The 16,104-nt window shown below is 42.7% G+C and overlaps 1 protein-coding gene across 1 annotated transcript in view; it reads right to left on the bottom strand.

Annotated features, from left to right (window-relative positions):
• The window catches only part of cpe (carboxypeptidase E), a 145,230-nt gene extending 130,969 nt beyond the window's left edge, over positions 1 to 14,261 (bottom strand). The window contains exon 1 of the mRNA XM_072254684.1: positions 13,944 to 14,261. Within this exon, the coding sequence (XP_072110785.1) occupies positions 13,944 to 14,187 (244 nt within the window). The 5' untranslated portion in view covers positions 14,188 to 14,261. The remainder of the gene's footprint in view (positions 1 to 13,943) is intronic.
• Between the last annotated feature and the right edge of the window lie 1,843 nt (positions 14,262 to 16,104).

Genomic DNA, 16,104 nt, shown 5'->3' with positions numbered 1-16,104 from the left:
TTGGGTTAAACTAAAATGCAACAATGGTACAAACACACAAGCCGGGGAAGGCATCTCTCTGACATGCAAAAACAATAGGACTGAAGTTTTCAATTGACTGATATTAAGTGGGAAACATCAACTGTAGAAAATCATAGACACAAGAAATTCTGCAGATGCTGGAAATCCAAAGCAACACACACAAAATGCTGGAGGAACTCAGCCGGCCAGGCAGCATCTATGGAAAAAAGTAAACAGTCGATGTTTCGGGCTGAGACCCTTCATCAAGACTGGAGATAAAAAAAAAAGATGAGAAGGGAGAATAAGAAAGTGGGGGAGGGGAGGAACACATTTGCACCAGGTGCACTGAGCTGCAGCTCCTGAGAGAATGTAGAACCAGAGCTGTAGATCGATGACCTTTGACTCATACAGGAGAACAAGGAGGTGATAGACAGGAGCTACAGGGAGGTGGTCGTCCCTAGGTTGCAGGAGGCAGGTAACTGGGTGACTGTCAAGAGAAGGAGGGAAAATGCACAGCCAGTGCAGAGTACACCAGTGGATATTCCCCTCAATAATAAATATATAACTTAGATAATATTGAGGGGGACGACCTACTTGGGGGGTGGGGGAACAGTAACAGGGTCTCTGACACAGGTTCTGGTACCGTGGCTCAGAAGAGCAGAGAGGTGAAGGGGATTCCTGTGTTGACAGGAGATAAAGAGAGACGAGGTTCTGTGGGTGCAATAGCGCCACCCAGATGGTATGTTACCCTCCTGGTGCCAGGATCAGGGATGTCTCAGTTTGGGTCCATGGCATTCTCAAGGGTGAGGGTGCGCCATCAGAAGTCTTAATACATATTAGCACCAATGACACAGGTAGAGAAAGTGAGGATGTCCTGAAGAGAGATTTTAGGGATCTAGATAGAAAGCTGAGAAACAGGACCTCCAGAATAGTAATCTCTGGATTGCTGCCTGTGCCCCATGCCAATGAGGTTAAGAATAGGATGATCTGGCAGGTGAGTATGTAGCTGGTGCGGGGCGCAGAGGTTCAGATTCACGGATCATTGAGACCTCTCTGGAGAAGGTATGACCTATACAAAAGGGACGGGTTACACCTGAACCCGAAAGGGACGAATATCCTTGTGGGCAGGTTGGCTAGAGTTGTTCGGGTGGCTTTAAATTAATTTGGCAGGGGGTGGGAACTGGAGTGATGGTGCTGAAGATGAGGTAGCTGGGTTACAAATGAGGCAGTGTGTAGTGAGGAGAAGCTGATGATAGGGCAAAATTGCAATCAACAGGATGAACTGCAACATAAAAAGGCAGACAAAAATCAAAAAGGGTGAGTACAGGACTAAAGGTTTTATATTTGAATGCATGCAGTATACGGGAAAAGTTCAATGAATGCAGGTTGGCAAGTATGATGTTGTAGGCATCACTGAATCATGGCTGAAAGAAGATTATAGCTGGGATCTTAAGATCCAAGGATACACATTGTTTTGAAAAGACAGGCAGGAAGGCAGAGGGGTGGTGTGGTTCCATTGGTAAAAAATGAAACCAAATCATTAGAAAGGTGACATAGGGTTGGAAGGTGTTGAATCATTGTCCATAGAGCTAAGGAACTGCAAGGGTCAAAAGACCTTGATGGGAGTTGTATAGAGACCCCAAGCAGTAGTAAGGTTATGATTCCTCTTGCAAGTCGCAAGGGTTCCTCTTGTCCTCACCTACCACCCCACCAGCACACAATTCTCTGTAACTTCCGCCATCTCCTATGGGATCCCACCACCCAAGCACATCATTCCACCCACCACTTTCTGCTTTCCGTAGGGATCGTTCCCTACACAACTATCTTGTCCTTTCATCCCTCCCAACTGATCTCCCTCCTGGCACTTATCCTTGCAAGCAGAACAAGTGCTACACCTGCCCCTCCCTGACTACCATTCAGGGCCCCAAACAGTCTTTCCAGGTGAGGCGACACTTTACCTGTGAGTCTGTTGGGATAATATACTGTGTTCAGTGCTCCCAGTGTGTCCTCTTCTATATCGGTGAGACACAACGTAGATTGGGAGACCACTTCGCCGAGCACCAATACTCCGTCTGCCAGAAGAAGCAGGATCTCCCAGTGGCCACTCACTTTAATTCCACTTCCCATTCCCATATGTCTATCCATGGCCTCCTCCACTGTCGTGATGAGACCACACTCAGGTTGGAGGAAAAACACCTTATAATCCATCTGGGTAGCCCCCAACCTGATGGCATGAACATCGATTTCTCAAACTTCCAGTAATGGCACACCCCGCCCCCCCCACTTCACCATTCCCCATCCCTTTTCCCTCTTTCCCTCTCTCACCTTATCTCCTTGCCTGTCCATCGCCTCGCTCTGGTGCTCCTCCCCCATTTTCTTTCTTCCAGGGCCTTCTGTCCTCTCCTATTAGGTTCCCCCTTCTCCAGCCCCATATCTCATTCACCAAACAACTCCCCAGCTCATTAATTCACCCCTCCTCCCCTTCCAGGTTTCACCTATCATCATGTGTTTCCCCTCCCCTCCTCCCACCTTTTAATTCTATGCCTCAGCTTTTTTTCTCCAGTCCTGCTGAAGGGTCTCAGCCTGAAATATCAACTGTACTCTTTTCCATAGATGCTGCCTGACCTGCTGAGTTCCTCCAGTATTTTGAGTGCGTTGCTTGGATTTCCAGCATCTGCAGACTTTCTCCTGTTTGGGATGTGGTCTACAACTTAGAAAGGGAGATAGAAAATGCAAGTAGATTGGGAAAATCAGGTTGGTGCAGGATTCTAAGAGGACAAATTTCTAGAGTGCCTACAAGATGGCTTTTTACAAGCAGCTCATGGTTCATCCCACTAGGGGATCAGCTATTCTGGTTTGGACATTGTGCAATGAACCAGAATTGATTAGAGACTTTAAGGTAGAAAAATCCTCAACAGCATGTGATCATAATATGATCGACTTGACCCTGAAATACGAGAAGGAGAAGCTAAAGTCAGATGTACCAGTATTACAGTGGAGTAAAGGAAATTACAGAGGCATGAGAGAGTTGCTGGCCAGAATTGACTGGAAAAAAACACTGGCAGGGATGATGGCAGAGCAGTAATGGCTGGAATTTCTGGAAGCAATTTGGAAGGCACAGTATATATATATATATATATATATATATATATATATATACACACACACACACACATCGCAAAGAGGAAGAAGTAGTCTAAAGACAAGATAACACAACCATGGCTAATAAGGGAAGTCAATGCCAACATAAAAGCCAAAGAGAGGGCATATAATAGAGCAAATATTAGTGGGAAGTTAGAGGATTGGGAAGCTTTTAAAAACCAACAGAAGGCAACTAAAATAGTCATTAAGGTAAAGATGGAATATGGAAGCAAGCTAGTCAGTAGTATTAGAGGACACTAAAAGTTTCTGCAGATACATGAAGTGTAAAAGAGAGACAAGAGTGGATATCAGACTGCTGGAAAATGATGCTGGAGAGGGAGTAATAGTGGATAAGGAAATGGCAGACAAACTGAATAAGTATTTTGCATCAGTCTTCACTGTGTGAAGTTACCATTACTAGGAGAAAGTTCTTGGGAAACTGATTGGTCTCATGGTAGATAAGTCACTTGGACCAGGTGGTGTACACCCCAGGGTTCTGAAGGAGGTGGCTAAAGAGATTGTGGAGGCATTAGTAATGATCTTTCAAGAATCACTGGATTCTGGAAGACTGGAAAATTGCAAATGTCATTCCACTCTTCAAGAAGGGAGAGAGGCAGAAGAAAGGAAATTACAGGCCAGTTAGCATTAACTCAGTGGTTGGGAAGATGTTGAGGTCGATTGTTAGGAATGAGATCTCGGGGTACTTGGAAGCACATGATAAAACAGGCCATAGTCAGCATGGTTTCTTCAAGAGAAGATCTTGCTTGACAAATCTGTTGGAATTCTTTGAAGAAATAACAAGCAGGATAAACAAAGGAGAATCAGTGGATATTGTGTACTTGGATTTTCAGAAGGCCTTCGACAAGGTGTCACACATGAGGCTGCTTAGCAAGCTATGAGCCCATGGTATTATAGGAAAGATTCTGGCATGGATAAAGCAGTGGCTGATTGGCAGGAGGCAAAGAGTGGGAATGAAGGAAACCTTTACTGGTTGGCTGCCAGTGACTAGCAGTGCCCCACAGGGGTCTCTGTTGGGACTGATTCTTTTTACGTTATGTCAATGATTTGGATGATACAATCAATGGCTTTGCTGCAAAGTTTGCAGATGATATGAAGATAGGTGGAGGGGTAAGTAGTTTTGAGAAAATAGAAATAGAGAAGAACTTGGACAGATTAGGAGATTAGGCAAAGAAGTGACAGATGGAATACAGTGTTGGGAAGTGTATGGTCATGCATTTTGGTAGAAGAAATGAAAGAGTTTTTTAAATGGAGGGAAAATACAAAAATCTGAGGTGCAAAGTGATTTGGGAGTCCTAGTGCAGGATTCCCTAGAGGTTAATTTGCAGGTTGAGCCTGGAGAGGAAGGCCTCATTTGGAGTATTGTGATGAGCTTTGGGCCACTTATTTTAGAAAGAATGTGCTGAAATTGGAGAGCATTCAAAGGAGATTCACAAAACGGATCACCGAACTAAATGGCTTGTTAAATAAAGACTGTTTGATGGCTCTGGGTCTGTATTCACTGGAATTCAAAAGAGTGATGGTTGACCTAATGAAGCCTATCGAATGGTGAAAGGCCTTGATAGTGGATGTGAAGAACACGTTTCCTACAGTAGGAGTATCCAAGACCAGAGGACACAGCCTCAGAATAGAGGGATGTCCTTTTAGAAAGGAGATGAGAAGGAATTTCTTTAGCCAAAGAGTGGCAAATCTGTGGAATTCTTTGCCACAAGCAGCTGTGGAAGCCAAGCCTGTATGTATATTTAAGACAGAGGTCGACAGGTTCTTGATTAGACAGGGCATAAAAGGATACGGGAGAGAAGGCAGGAGATTGGGGCCGAGAGGAAAAGTGGATCAGGCATGGTGAAATGGCAGAGTATTCTCAATGTGCCAATTTCCTTAATTCTGCTCCTATATCCTAGGGTCTCTAATGGTCGAACCACACAAGGAATGTTAGGTGTCAAGTCAAAGACAGGAAAGAGCTTCAAAAATGTAAAAATAGAGGAGAGATTTGAAAAGGTTTGTGGAGTTTGATCCATGTCAGCAATTGCAATAATCAAACAACATGGGCAACAACAGGGCTTTGCTTCCAGGTGGGCTCAATGCCCTCTATGCTCATTTGACCATCAAAACATGGAAGAACTATCACAAACTCCCAAACCCCCTGATGATCCTATGATTTCAGGATCTGAGGCCAACGTGCAAGCAGCCTTCAGGAGAGTGAACATAAGAAAAGTATCCAGGCCAGATGGGGAACCTGACCAGTTACCAAAGACCTATGCTGATCAGCTGGCTGGAGAGTTTACTGAGATCTTTAACCTCTCACTTTGCCTGTCTGTGATATCCACCTGCTTCAAGCAGGCTTGAATTATACCGGTGCCCAAGAAGAATACAGTAACCTGCCTCAATGACTATCGCCCAGTAACACTTACATCACAGTGATTAGGTGTTTTGGGAGATTGGTGATGACATATGAACTTCCGCCTGTGAGTCAGGATGTTCTTTATTGATTACAGTTCAGCATTCAATACGACCATCCCTTCAAAACTAATCAATAAGCTTCAAGACCTTGGCCTCAATATCTCCATATGCAAATTGATCCTTGATTTCCTCACTTGCAGAACTCAGCCAGTATGGATTGGCAACATCATCTCCTCCACAATCTCCATCAGCACAGAGGCACCACAAGACTGTGTGCTTAGCCCCCTGCTCTACTCACCTTACACTTATGACCGTGTGGCTAAGCACAGCTCCAATGCCACCTTCAAGTTGGCTGACAACACCACTGTCATAGGCCGAATCAAAGATGGGGATGAATCATCATTTAGGAGTGAGATTGAAAATCTGTCTTAGTTATACCATGACAGTCACCTCTCTCTCAATGTCAGCAAGACCAAGGACCTGATTACTGATTTCAGGAAGAGGAAACCAGAAATCCATTATCCAGTCCTCAAAGGATCAGAGTGGGAGAGGGTTAGCAACTTTACATTCCTCTTTGTTATTACTTCAGAGGACCTCTCCTAGGCAAGTGCGATTACTAAGAAAGCAAGATAGCACCTCTACTTTTTAGGAGTTTGCAAAGATTCCACATAACATCTAAAACTTTGGCAACTTCTGTAGGTGTGTAGTGGAGAGCATATAGAGATGGTTGTTGACTTCAGGAGGACCAGAGATCGTTCAGAGCACCAAATTTCTTGGTGTTCGCCTGGCGGAGAATCTCATCTGGTCCCTCAACACCAGCTCCATAGCAAAGAAAGCCCAGCAGCGTCTCTACTTTCTGCGAAGGCTGAAAGAAGTCCATCTCCCATCCCCCATCCTCACCACCTTCTACAAAGGTTGTATCGAGAGCATCCTGAGCAGCTGTATCACTTCCTGGTTCGGAAATTGCACCATCTCGGATCACAAGACCCTGCAGCGGATAGTGAGGTCAGCTGAGAAGATCATCGGAGCCTCTTTTCCCGCCATTACAGACATTTACACCACACGCTGCATCCGCAAAGCAAACTGCATTATGAAGGACCCCACGCACACACCTCATACAAACTCTTCTCCCTCCTGCCATCTGGCAAAAGGCACGGAAGCATTCGGGCTCTCACGACCAGACTATGTAACAGTTTCTTCCCCCAAGCCATCAGATTCCTCAATACCCAGAGCCTGGCTTGACACCAACCTACTATACCCTCTACTGTGCCTATTGTCTTGTTTATTATTTATTATTATTTATTGTAGTACCTGCACTATTTTGTGCACATTATGCAGTCCTGGGTAGGTCTGTAGTCTAGTGTAGTTTTTGTGTTTTTTACGTAGTTCAGTGTAGTTTTTGAATTGTTCATGTAGCACCATGGTCCTGGAAAACATTGTCTCGTTTTTACTGTGTACTGTACCAGCAGTTATGGTTGAAATGATAATAAAAAGTGACTTGACTTGACTGGCTGCATCACAGCTTAGTATGGAAACATCAATGTTCTTGAATGGAAAATTCTACAAAAAGTAGTAGATACAGTCCAGCCCATTAAGGGTAAAGCACTCCCCACCACTGAACACATCTACATGAAACATTGTCACATGAAAGCAGCATCCATCAATAGGGACCCCCACCATCCAGGTCATGCTCTCTTCTCACTGTTGCCATCAGGAAGGTAGTGCAGGAGCCTCAGGACCCACACCACCAGGTTTAGGAACTGTTAATACCCCTCAACCATCAGGTTCTTGAACCAAAGGTGATAATGTCACCCAGCTTCACTTGCCCAATCATTGAAATGTTCCCACAACCTATGGACTCACTTTTTAAGGCTCATCGCTTATTTATTATTATTATTATTATTCAATTCTGTTGTCTTTTGGACACTGGATAAACACTCAAGTCTTTTACTGATTGTATTATGGTTATTATTCTATTATGGAGTCATTGAGTAGCTAGCAAGACAATGAATCTCAGGGTTGTATATGGTGACATGTACTTGATTTTAAATTTACTTTGAATTTTGAATTGCTATTACTGTCAATGGCAGAGCAATTAAAATCGACACGGAGCATAGTATCACTGTGAGTTGCATGTTTACAAAGATTGTGTGGAAAAGAGGAGGTCACGGCGAGAAAACAAAGATGAGGATTTCAAAAGTCAATATTGTTTAAATAGGATTAACCGCGGGACTAATTAGGGAACATACAGTATAATGGTGCAAATTAAAATATATGGAAAATGTTTTCGATTATGTAAACTTTACAGATGTTCCAGGATAGTAACGTATCCGCTGAGAAGGCCATGCTTATTTAAATAGGAGTTGAGTTGATACAGCGCCAATTATCAGGCACATTACTGGGTGCAAATAATGAATATACTGATGTGTTGTGGTCATAAGTCATATTGAGGTCCGATATAACACTAAAGTTACAAATGATTGGATTCAATCCCAAACAGCTGCAAGGGAGAGGATTAAAGCATTTGTGGCAGAGATCAAACATTGAAAATGAGTTTGGAATTCCTGCAATGATGGGGAGGTTCAGAGAGGTGCAGGTGGGATAGAGCTGCATCTCACCCGCATATATGAAGAAACAGAATTTCTGTTATTCTTGGCCATCAGTATGTGTCATGTAAATGTTAAACTGGAAGGGTGGACCGATCCATGTAGAAGGGAAGGATGAGGAAGGAGAATTTACCTTTATCACTGTGCTTTATTAAAGAGATTGGCCTTTTAATCATCGATTTAGGAAGGAACCAAACAATTGTTACAAATTCCTGTCTGAGGCCAATGTTGTCACAAGTTTTGCTTCATCAGCTATTCCTTGCATGAAGAGAATCCACACTTTATGTCTTCTGAAATAGGCTTAAACACTTCATATCCCATTATCCTTGAAACCAATTACCTATTTCCTTTGCTTGTATCCCAGTGCGTAAAACCATTAAGCTGCTTCATTTCACAGGACTGGAATACATTGCATCATTGCTATAATTAAAACAACAGGAATTCTGCAGATGCTGGAAATTCGAGCAACAGACATCAAAGTTGCTGGTGAACGCAGCAGGCCAGGCAGCATCTGTAGGAAGAGGTGCAGTCGACATTTCAGGCCGAGACCCTTTGTCAGGACTAACGTTAGGCAGCAGGCCTGGCCTGCTGCGTTCACCAGCAACTTTGATGTGTATTACTATAATTAGTTTTGTTTAGTTCAATCAATACAATTTGCCTTCACAAAATGTTAAAATAAGGATAATGTCCTGTTGTACATGACTTACGATTTTGCTTAACTTGACCAAAATAAGCCATTGCGACAATTTCCACTCACTTTCTCAGAGTGGCTTAAACTGACTTTCTCAACCCTCCTTATTCCAATTCAATGTGAGTAAACCATTGCTTAAAAAATCAATGTGACAATAATTTATCAACTAATTTATTCAGTACTCTTTTAGATCAGTGTTGAATATCTTATTACCCATGGAAATATTGATTGATTCATTAATTTTGCCTACATCACCTCTTGGGAAATATCAGTAATATTTACCAAATTATATATAGAAGAGACATGACCAAAAGAAATATAACTTCTAGCTTTAAAGTGTTTTGGCTCAGGACTTCAATATATCATACTTTACATTCAAAACACCAGAAGCATAATGTTTGTTAAGATGGAGGAGGAACAGAATGATCCATGCCTCGAGTGACATTACATGGTCAGTTTGCTTGACACTCAGGACAATTGCCAGCTGCTGGTAAACCATTGCTAATTTTGTGCTTCCATTCAGAACAATGTCTGATTTTACCTCCAATCTCTGGCAAACTTGCATCAGAATTTACAACAAAAATCACAGAAAACATGTCAGACACAAGTTTTTCCAATGCGCCTTTGGGGAAATGCTCACCTTATACTAACTAGATGAAGATCTTTGTTTCTGACTTGCCTGCAGGGAGGTAACCAAGGGAGGGTAAATAAAAACGGAAAGTGTTGGAGCTGCTCAGCAGGTTAAGCTTCACACCGATGTTGCATGAACTGCCGACTATTTCCAGTATTTTCCGTTTTTATTTCAGATTTCCACCAACTGTAGCATGTTACTTGTAGATGAACACAACAATCTGATAATGCTTTATTACCATCAATAAATTAGTTATTGCTTCATTATTATACCATAGTAATGGAACATGGGACCAGACAACATGGGAAAAGATCCTTATACCCAATCTGTCCATGTTGACTAAGTTACTTATCTGAGTTATTTCCATTTGCTAGCATTTGACCCATATCCCTCTGCATTTACCAGTCTAAAGTTTGCAATTCCACCCACTTCCACCAGTCCCCCTGGTAGCTTGTTTCACATACCCACCACCCTCTGTGTAAAAGTTTTCCCTCAGCTCCCCTTTAAACTGTGAATGCTGGACACCTGGAATAAAAACATCATTTACATGTTACAACGTAAAGTTTAGTCAGTTTAGCAATAAAAGGAAAATACATTTTATTAAAATAAACTCTATTCATTTGTTCACTGCTCCCTATCTTTTAACGTCAAAACAACAAAGGGCTGTCTGCTATTGTTTCATATTCTTGCATTATGTCACTAGTTGATCAATCTGTTCAACACACTGGCCCACTTAACCAACATTTAGTGAGTATACTCTTAAATACCTGAGAGTGAGTAATAAACTGAAATATAACACAGGACAACAAAGATTTTGCTTCCTGAATACCTTTAGGTGTATCTTATGAATTTTGGGCTACTGATCATGAAAATCACTATGAAATTTCCCTATCACGCACCATTTTTTAAAAAGTTATGTTTATTATTTCAATTCATAATTCAAGTCAATTAAAATGTTGCTTATGATGTAAGCTATGAAGTTTCCTATCTTGTCCAGACATGCTTGGCCATGCTTAGGCGGCATGGCTGCTGCATGGCAGGACAGGTTTTAGTAATAATTATTGGGTTCAGGACTGTAAGGATGGAATTTGCTATCACCAGACACAAAAATTTCTATGAAGGATTTTGATATTTAAGACAGATGCTTCTCAGAATAACTGATGCCAAGATTAAGGAAAGCATTTTTGTTGGTCCACAAATCAAACAGGTTATCAATGACAGGCAATTTGAAGAATCTCCCAGTGGGACCGGAGAAAATCACATGGAAGGCATTCAAGGAAGTTGTTGAAATTTTTCTCGGCATCTACAGAGCACCAAACTACATGCAGCTGGTTGAAAGCATGCTTCAAGTATATAAAATCATGCAACATGTCACTAAAGATTCATTTTCTGCATTCCCATTTAGACTTCTTCCCTGCAAAACTTGATGCTCTTAGTGACGAGCATGGTGAAAGGTTTCACCAGGACATTGCAGTCATGGAGAAAAGATACCAGGGCAACTGGAATCCAACAATGCTGGCGAATTATTGTTGGACACTTAAGCGAGAAGCCTCAGACACTGAGTACAAATGAAAATCATTAACAAAATATTTTTAACTTAGTTGAACAATTGCAAAGCATCAGCACCATTATGCAATTAAACACATTATATTCAATAAAAATTAATTTGTTGTTTCTCCAAATTCCTACGTGATACAAGTAGTCTGAAATTATATTTGTGTTCATTTTCAAGCAGTCTATCATAAACAAAGAAAAATTCTGAGGAAGCAACACTTTTGAAAAAATTTGTTGTCCAGTGTAATTAGTAACTGGAAGCAGTCAAGGAAATGTGTTTTTTTTGGAGGGGTGGGGAATGCAGACAGAGGAAAAACACTGAACAAGTCAGGCAGCAACTGTCGACGGGGATAAGGAGCCGAAATTTTGGGCCAGGACGCTACGTCAGGATCAGCAAGGAAGGGAGCAGAAGCCAGAATAAGCTACCCATTTCGATTAGACTTTTCTTTCCCATTCCAACATGCCTGTCTATGCCCCTTCTGCTGCCACAATGAGGCTGTACTCAGGTTAGAGAAGCAACACCACATTTATTCTGGGTAGCCTCCGACCTGATGGCATAAACATTGATTTCTCCAATTTTCAGTAATTACTCCTTCCTCACCCTCCTTCCCTCTTTTTCCATTCCCCATTCTGGTTAACTTCTCTTCACCTGCCCATTACCTATCTCTTGTTCGCCTCCTCCTTCCCTTTCTTCCATGGTCAACTGTCCTCCCCTATTAGATTTATTCATCCTTCAGCCTTTTGTCCCTTCCACCAATCACCTCCCAACTTCTTCCTTCATCCCCCTTCCCCCACCCACACACCCTCTCCCCCACCTGGTCTCACCTGTCACCTGGCAGCTTATACTCCTTCTCCTCCTCCTCCCCCCATCTTCTTATTCTGACCTGCTCCATTCTCTTTCAGTCCTGATGAAGGGTCTTGGCCCAAAGCATCAACTGTTTATTTGCCTTCATAAATATGCCTCACTTGCCAAGTTCCTCTGGCATTCTGCCTGTGTTGTTCAATATTTCCAGCATCTGCAGAATCTTTTGTGTTTATGGAGAACACTGAGGGTGCTAAGCTGCAAGTACTGAAAGCTCAAGATTTTGAATAATTAAAGAAAAACTCTATTTAAATCAAAAGAGGTTTAAGCATGTTCTATGCTCTAAATTGTGTTGGTCTTCATGTTCAGCAGCCACACAGGCTGTCACCATTAGTCTGTCACTCACATGAATCATATGTCCATTCTCATTGCACTGCAGTAAGCACCAAACTGCAGGCAGAATAAAGACTGCACGTGTTTTTATTAAAGCAAACTATTTCTGAAATGCTGTTTGAAGTTTGTTGTTAAAATTGTACCTTGGCATTCAGTTCAGAAAGAAACCTTAAGGAGACTAAGTCACAAACTGCTGCATGGAAACATTTTAAATTGGCACAAACACTTGGGAGAAATGGAAGATGATACAATTAATACATTAATTTGAACAAGGATACATGCAACTGAAATTAATTTCTCAATTATGCCTGAAAGGAAATGAATCTTAGGGTTGTATTTGGTGACATATATGTACTTCCACAATAAATTTACTTTGAACTCTTGAACATAATACCACTCACAAGGGGGAATTGCATTCAGTTGCCTAGAATCTGGCCATTTGAAATCTTACTGGGAAGCAACTGTTCCTTCTCGGCTTTCCTCCCCCTTTCGGTTAGGTCGGGCATCTTTTTCAGTACAGTATTGTATATGCAAGTAAAAATACCAAATTACCAATCGCTTTTTCTTCCCCTTACCAAGGAATTGTCAATAATCATAACGACAACCTGTACTCGCCGTGCGAGCTAAAATATTTGGGGCATTTCCAAATAGGACAATAGCTTGTTTTAAAGCAGAATTAATTCTCAGAACTAAACCTGAAATAATTATTTTCTCACGTTCCGTATTTGGTGAAGTTTGCACAGTAAAGCAACCCACACCTCAAACAATGCTTACGTTGCAAACTGAATCCGACCAGAAGCAATGCCGTGAACTGTAGTTAATACAACACATCCGTACGCTTTCAAATTGTGTTTTCCACAGTTCATCGTTTGTAAATATTAATATTTTGCAGAAAATTGGAGCCAGATATTTTAAATGCATTATTTATGAGAGTGAAAATTGACTCAACAACGAAAATAACACATTGTCATTATAAAAATGCGCCGCGGTGATTCTGTTGCATCCGTTTTCTAATGTGGCAGCGGCGAAGTGGGATTCGTCACTCGCTTACATAGACATAAAAGGCCGGTTCTCTTTCAGCGTCGTGAAATCCAATGATCCTAAGAAATTGATTATGACTTTATAAAATTTAAATTTATAATCTTAGATAACAGACTTCTCCTTCCATCGTATGGGGTGCCCCAAACAAAAAGACTGTCATAACATGCTCAAAAAAAACTCTCATGGCTAAATCCGCACTGGCAACAATCTCGAGTACTCCATGTTAATATAAAAGGAATTACATTGGAAAGGCTTCCTTATGAAATTAAATAGCGTCATGTTTTAACTTAACCTGATTGTTTCGGGGAGGAGAGGGATGATGTCAAGGTACATTAAATGTGAAGCGCCATATAATTAGCTGTGAGATGGAAGCGAGCTACCAGGCAGGTGCCGACGCACCCTTTAGTAAAGGTTAACGCAGGGAACTTGATCAGCGGTCATTACAAAATATCGGGTGACTATCGAAATAGGACAGACCACATCAGGTTGAGAACATCAAAGAATGCTTGCCCTTATCCACCCACCTTCAGAAGACGGGGTCATATCCCAGAACAAGCACCCACCACTCTACAATTTTAACATAAGGATTCGTCAACAATCAAATAATCTTTCTGATGGCAATCTATTTAATGCGCAGACTCGCAGGGCTTTGAATGTGCACATTACCGGCTTCATGCTTCCCGGGATTGTCCGTTATCTCGATGACCAGTAGGTCCCGGTCCTCGACGCTCTTGCCCACCGTATAGATACGGCTGATGCTGGGGCACTGGAGCCAGACTCCGACCAGCACGTCGCGCAGCTGCTGGTATTGATGGTACTTGAAGTCGATTTCGTCTGAGGGCTGAGCAGGCACCGCTGCCCTGGCCCAGGACACGGCCGAGCAGAGCAGCAAGAAGCGTCCCCAAGTCATGGTCAAGCCGGCCGTCTGGTTCAAACCCTGGCTGGCGGCGAGCGGCTGAATGGAGAGCAAGCAGAGGCAGCGGTGGAACCAATAGGGAGAGGCGGAGCCTGTCGCGTCGCAGCTTCAGCCCGCATGCGCACGATTACAGTACGGCACGACCATTTGGCCAACCACGCGCAGGTGGGTGATGCCTTCTTACCGTGGTGGTCAACACTTCCCTCGGTGTGGACGTGTGACTGACTGCTTCAACACGGTTCTCATGAAGCTGGTGATAGCTGTTTCTTTCAAGTGGAGAACTTGAAGTAGTGGATTCAAGAGCAACTCTTGATCTAGATGGAGTCACAAGAGGGTGCAGATGCTGGAAATCTGGAGCAACACCCAAAGGACTTGCAGGAACTCGGCAAGTCAGACAGCGTCTATAGAGGGACATTTCAGATCAAGACCCTGACTTGGTGAGTTCCTCCAGCTCCTGTTGTGTGCTGCTCTTGATGTAGACATTTTGGTTCAGCCCACAGCATCTCATAGCACCTCGACTTGACAGAAATTTAATCCTTCACAGGGCACTGGAATCAACTGGCAAATCTATGAACTGGGAAGAGAGGCACTGGTGTCATACTAGGAATTAAACCCAGAGCCGTGATGGCATCAGAGTGTCCAAAGTAGCACTACTATTTAAGATTGTTTCTGTGTGTGCTCCGACCAAAGTTGGAATGTCATCTATCAGACACTGCATTACATTTGGTGCCCCGTGTCAATGGGGAGTTGGCCACTACCATAAGTGATGCGGAGTAACGACTCCAGGCTCCATCAGTAGCCTTGGGGATGTCTTGACCCTTTTCTCCCAAACACCTCACAGAAGGCTTCAGGAGGGCCAGACAAGTTCCAAACATCTCTATTTGAAACTTGCGTCTCTAGATCACTCCAACATCTGAGTTCTCAGAAGTGGAGCTGTAGTGACCCTAACCCCCACAATCTGCTACTTATTCCATCTTCCCCTTAATCCAACAACAGGCCAATTTTGTCTGGAAATGCGCTAGGTCCAGATCCCTTCTCTTTCCTACCCTATGTGCTAAGTGAAATGAAAGGAGCTGAGCTAGTGAAAATGAAACTAAGCAATCCTGTCATCTAGAATTTCACTCTTGGATCAGACTTGTAAAATCCTTAATATGCTAAAGTTTGTGCATTGAAATCTGTTTCCAAAGTTTGTTTCTATTAAAATCAATGGATCAGAATTTCTAAAATTGAATGGAATGTACAGAATTTACCATTTGACATGTTCAGCACTACCAATCAGGAAATAACTTTCACCCCTACTGTCTCCTCCTCTGGTGATTGCAGTTCTGTCACTAGGGAGTGGCCTGGTGATTAGTCTTGACAATATCAAATCAGAAGGGCAAAAGAGCTTGACCTGATGAGGAGGAGAAATTGGAACAAGGACACTCAATATTTGAGTGTTAAGATGCTAGATCATTGTGGGATGAGGGATAATAATGGAATTAGATATGAACATTCTATTCTTACTTACAGTCCTGCTAACTGTCTCGACCTTCATCCTCCCTTCCTCCTCACCTGACTCCTGGATTAAGACATCAGAATACAACAATGCTAACTGTTACCACATATGTGAAGTCATTAATCTTCTGGTAAGGTAGGGACAGATCCTCTAAGCATCACTGAGGGAAATTCTCTTTCCAGCTTCTCCCAATAGCACCATGTTTGACAACTTTCTGGGCAGCCTGAGTGTCGGGCCCTTGGGTTCCACCTCTTCCTACAGTCAGAGGGATACAGCGTGGAACTACATCTGCCAGTCTACTGGCACCTTGCTGAACATCAACCACCTGCTAACTCTAATCATACAGTAGAGGGCATCCTTTTAGAACAGAGATGAGGAGGAATTGCTTTACCTAGAGAGTGGTGAATCTGTGG

Source organism: Mobula birostris, chromosome 4 (genome assembly GCF_030028105.1).
Source record: "Mobula birostris isolate sMobBir1 chromosome 4, sMobBir1.hap1, whole genome shotgun sequence".
Classification (NCBI taxonomy): Eukaryota; Metazoa; Chordata; class Chondrichthyes; order Myliobatiformes; family Myliobatidae; genus Mobula; species Mobula birostris.
The sequence above is the reverse complement of the archived record's forward strand: the minus strand, read 5'-3'. Positions and strand labels throughout refer to the sequence as shown.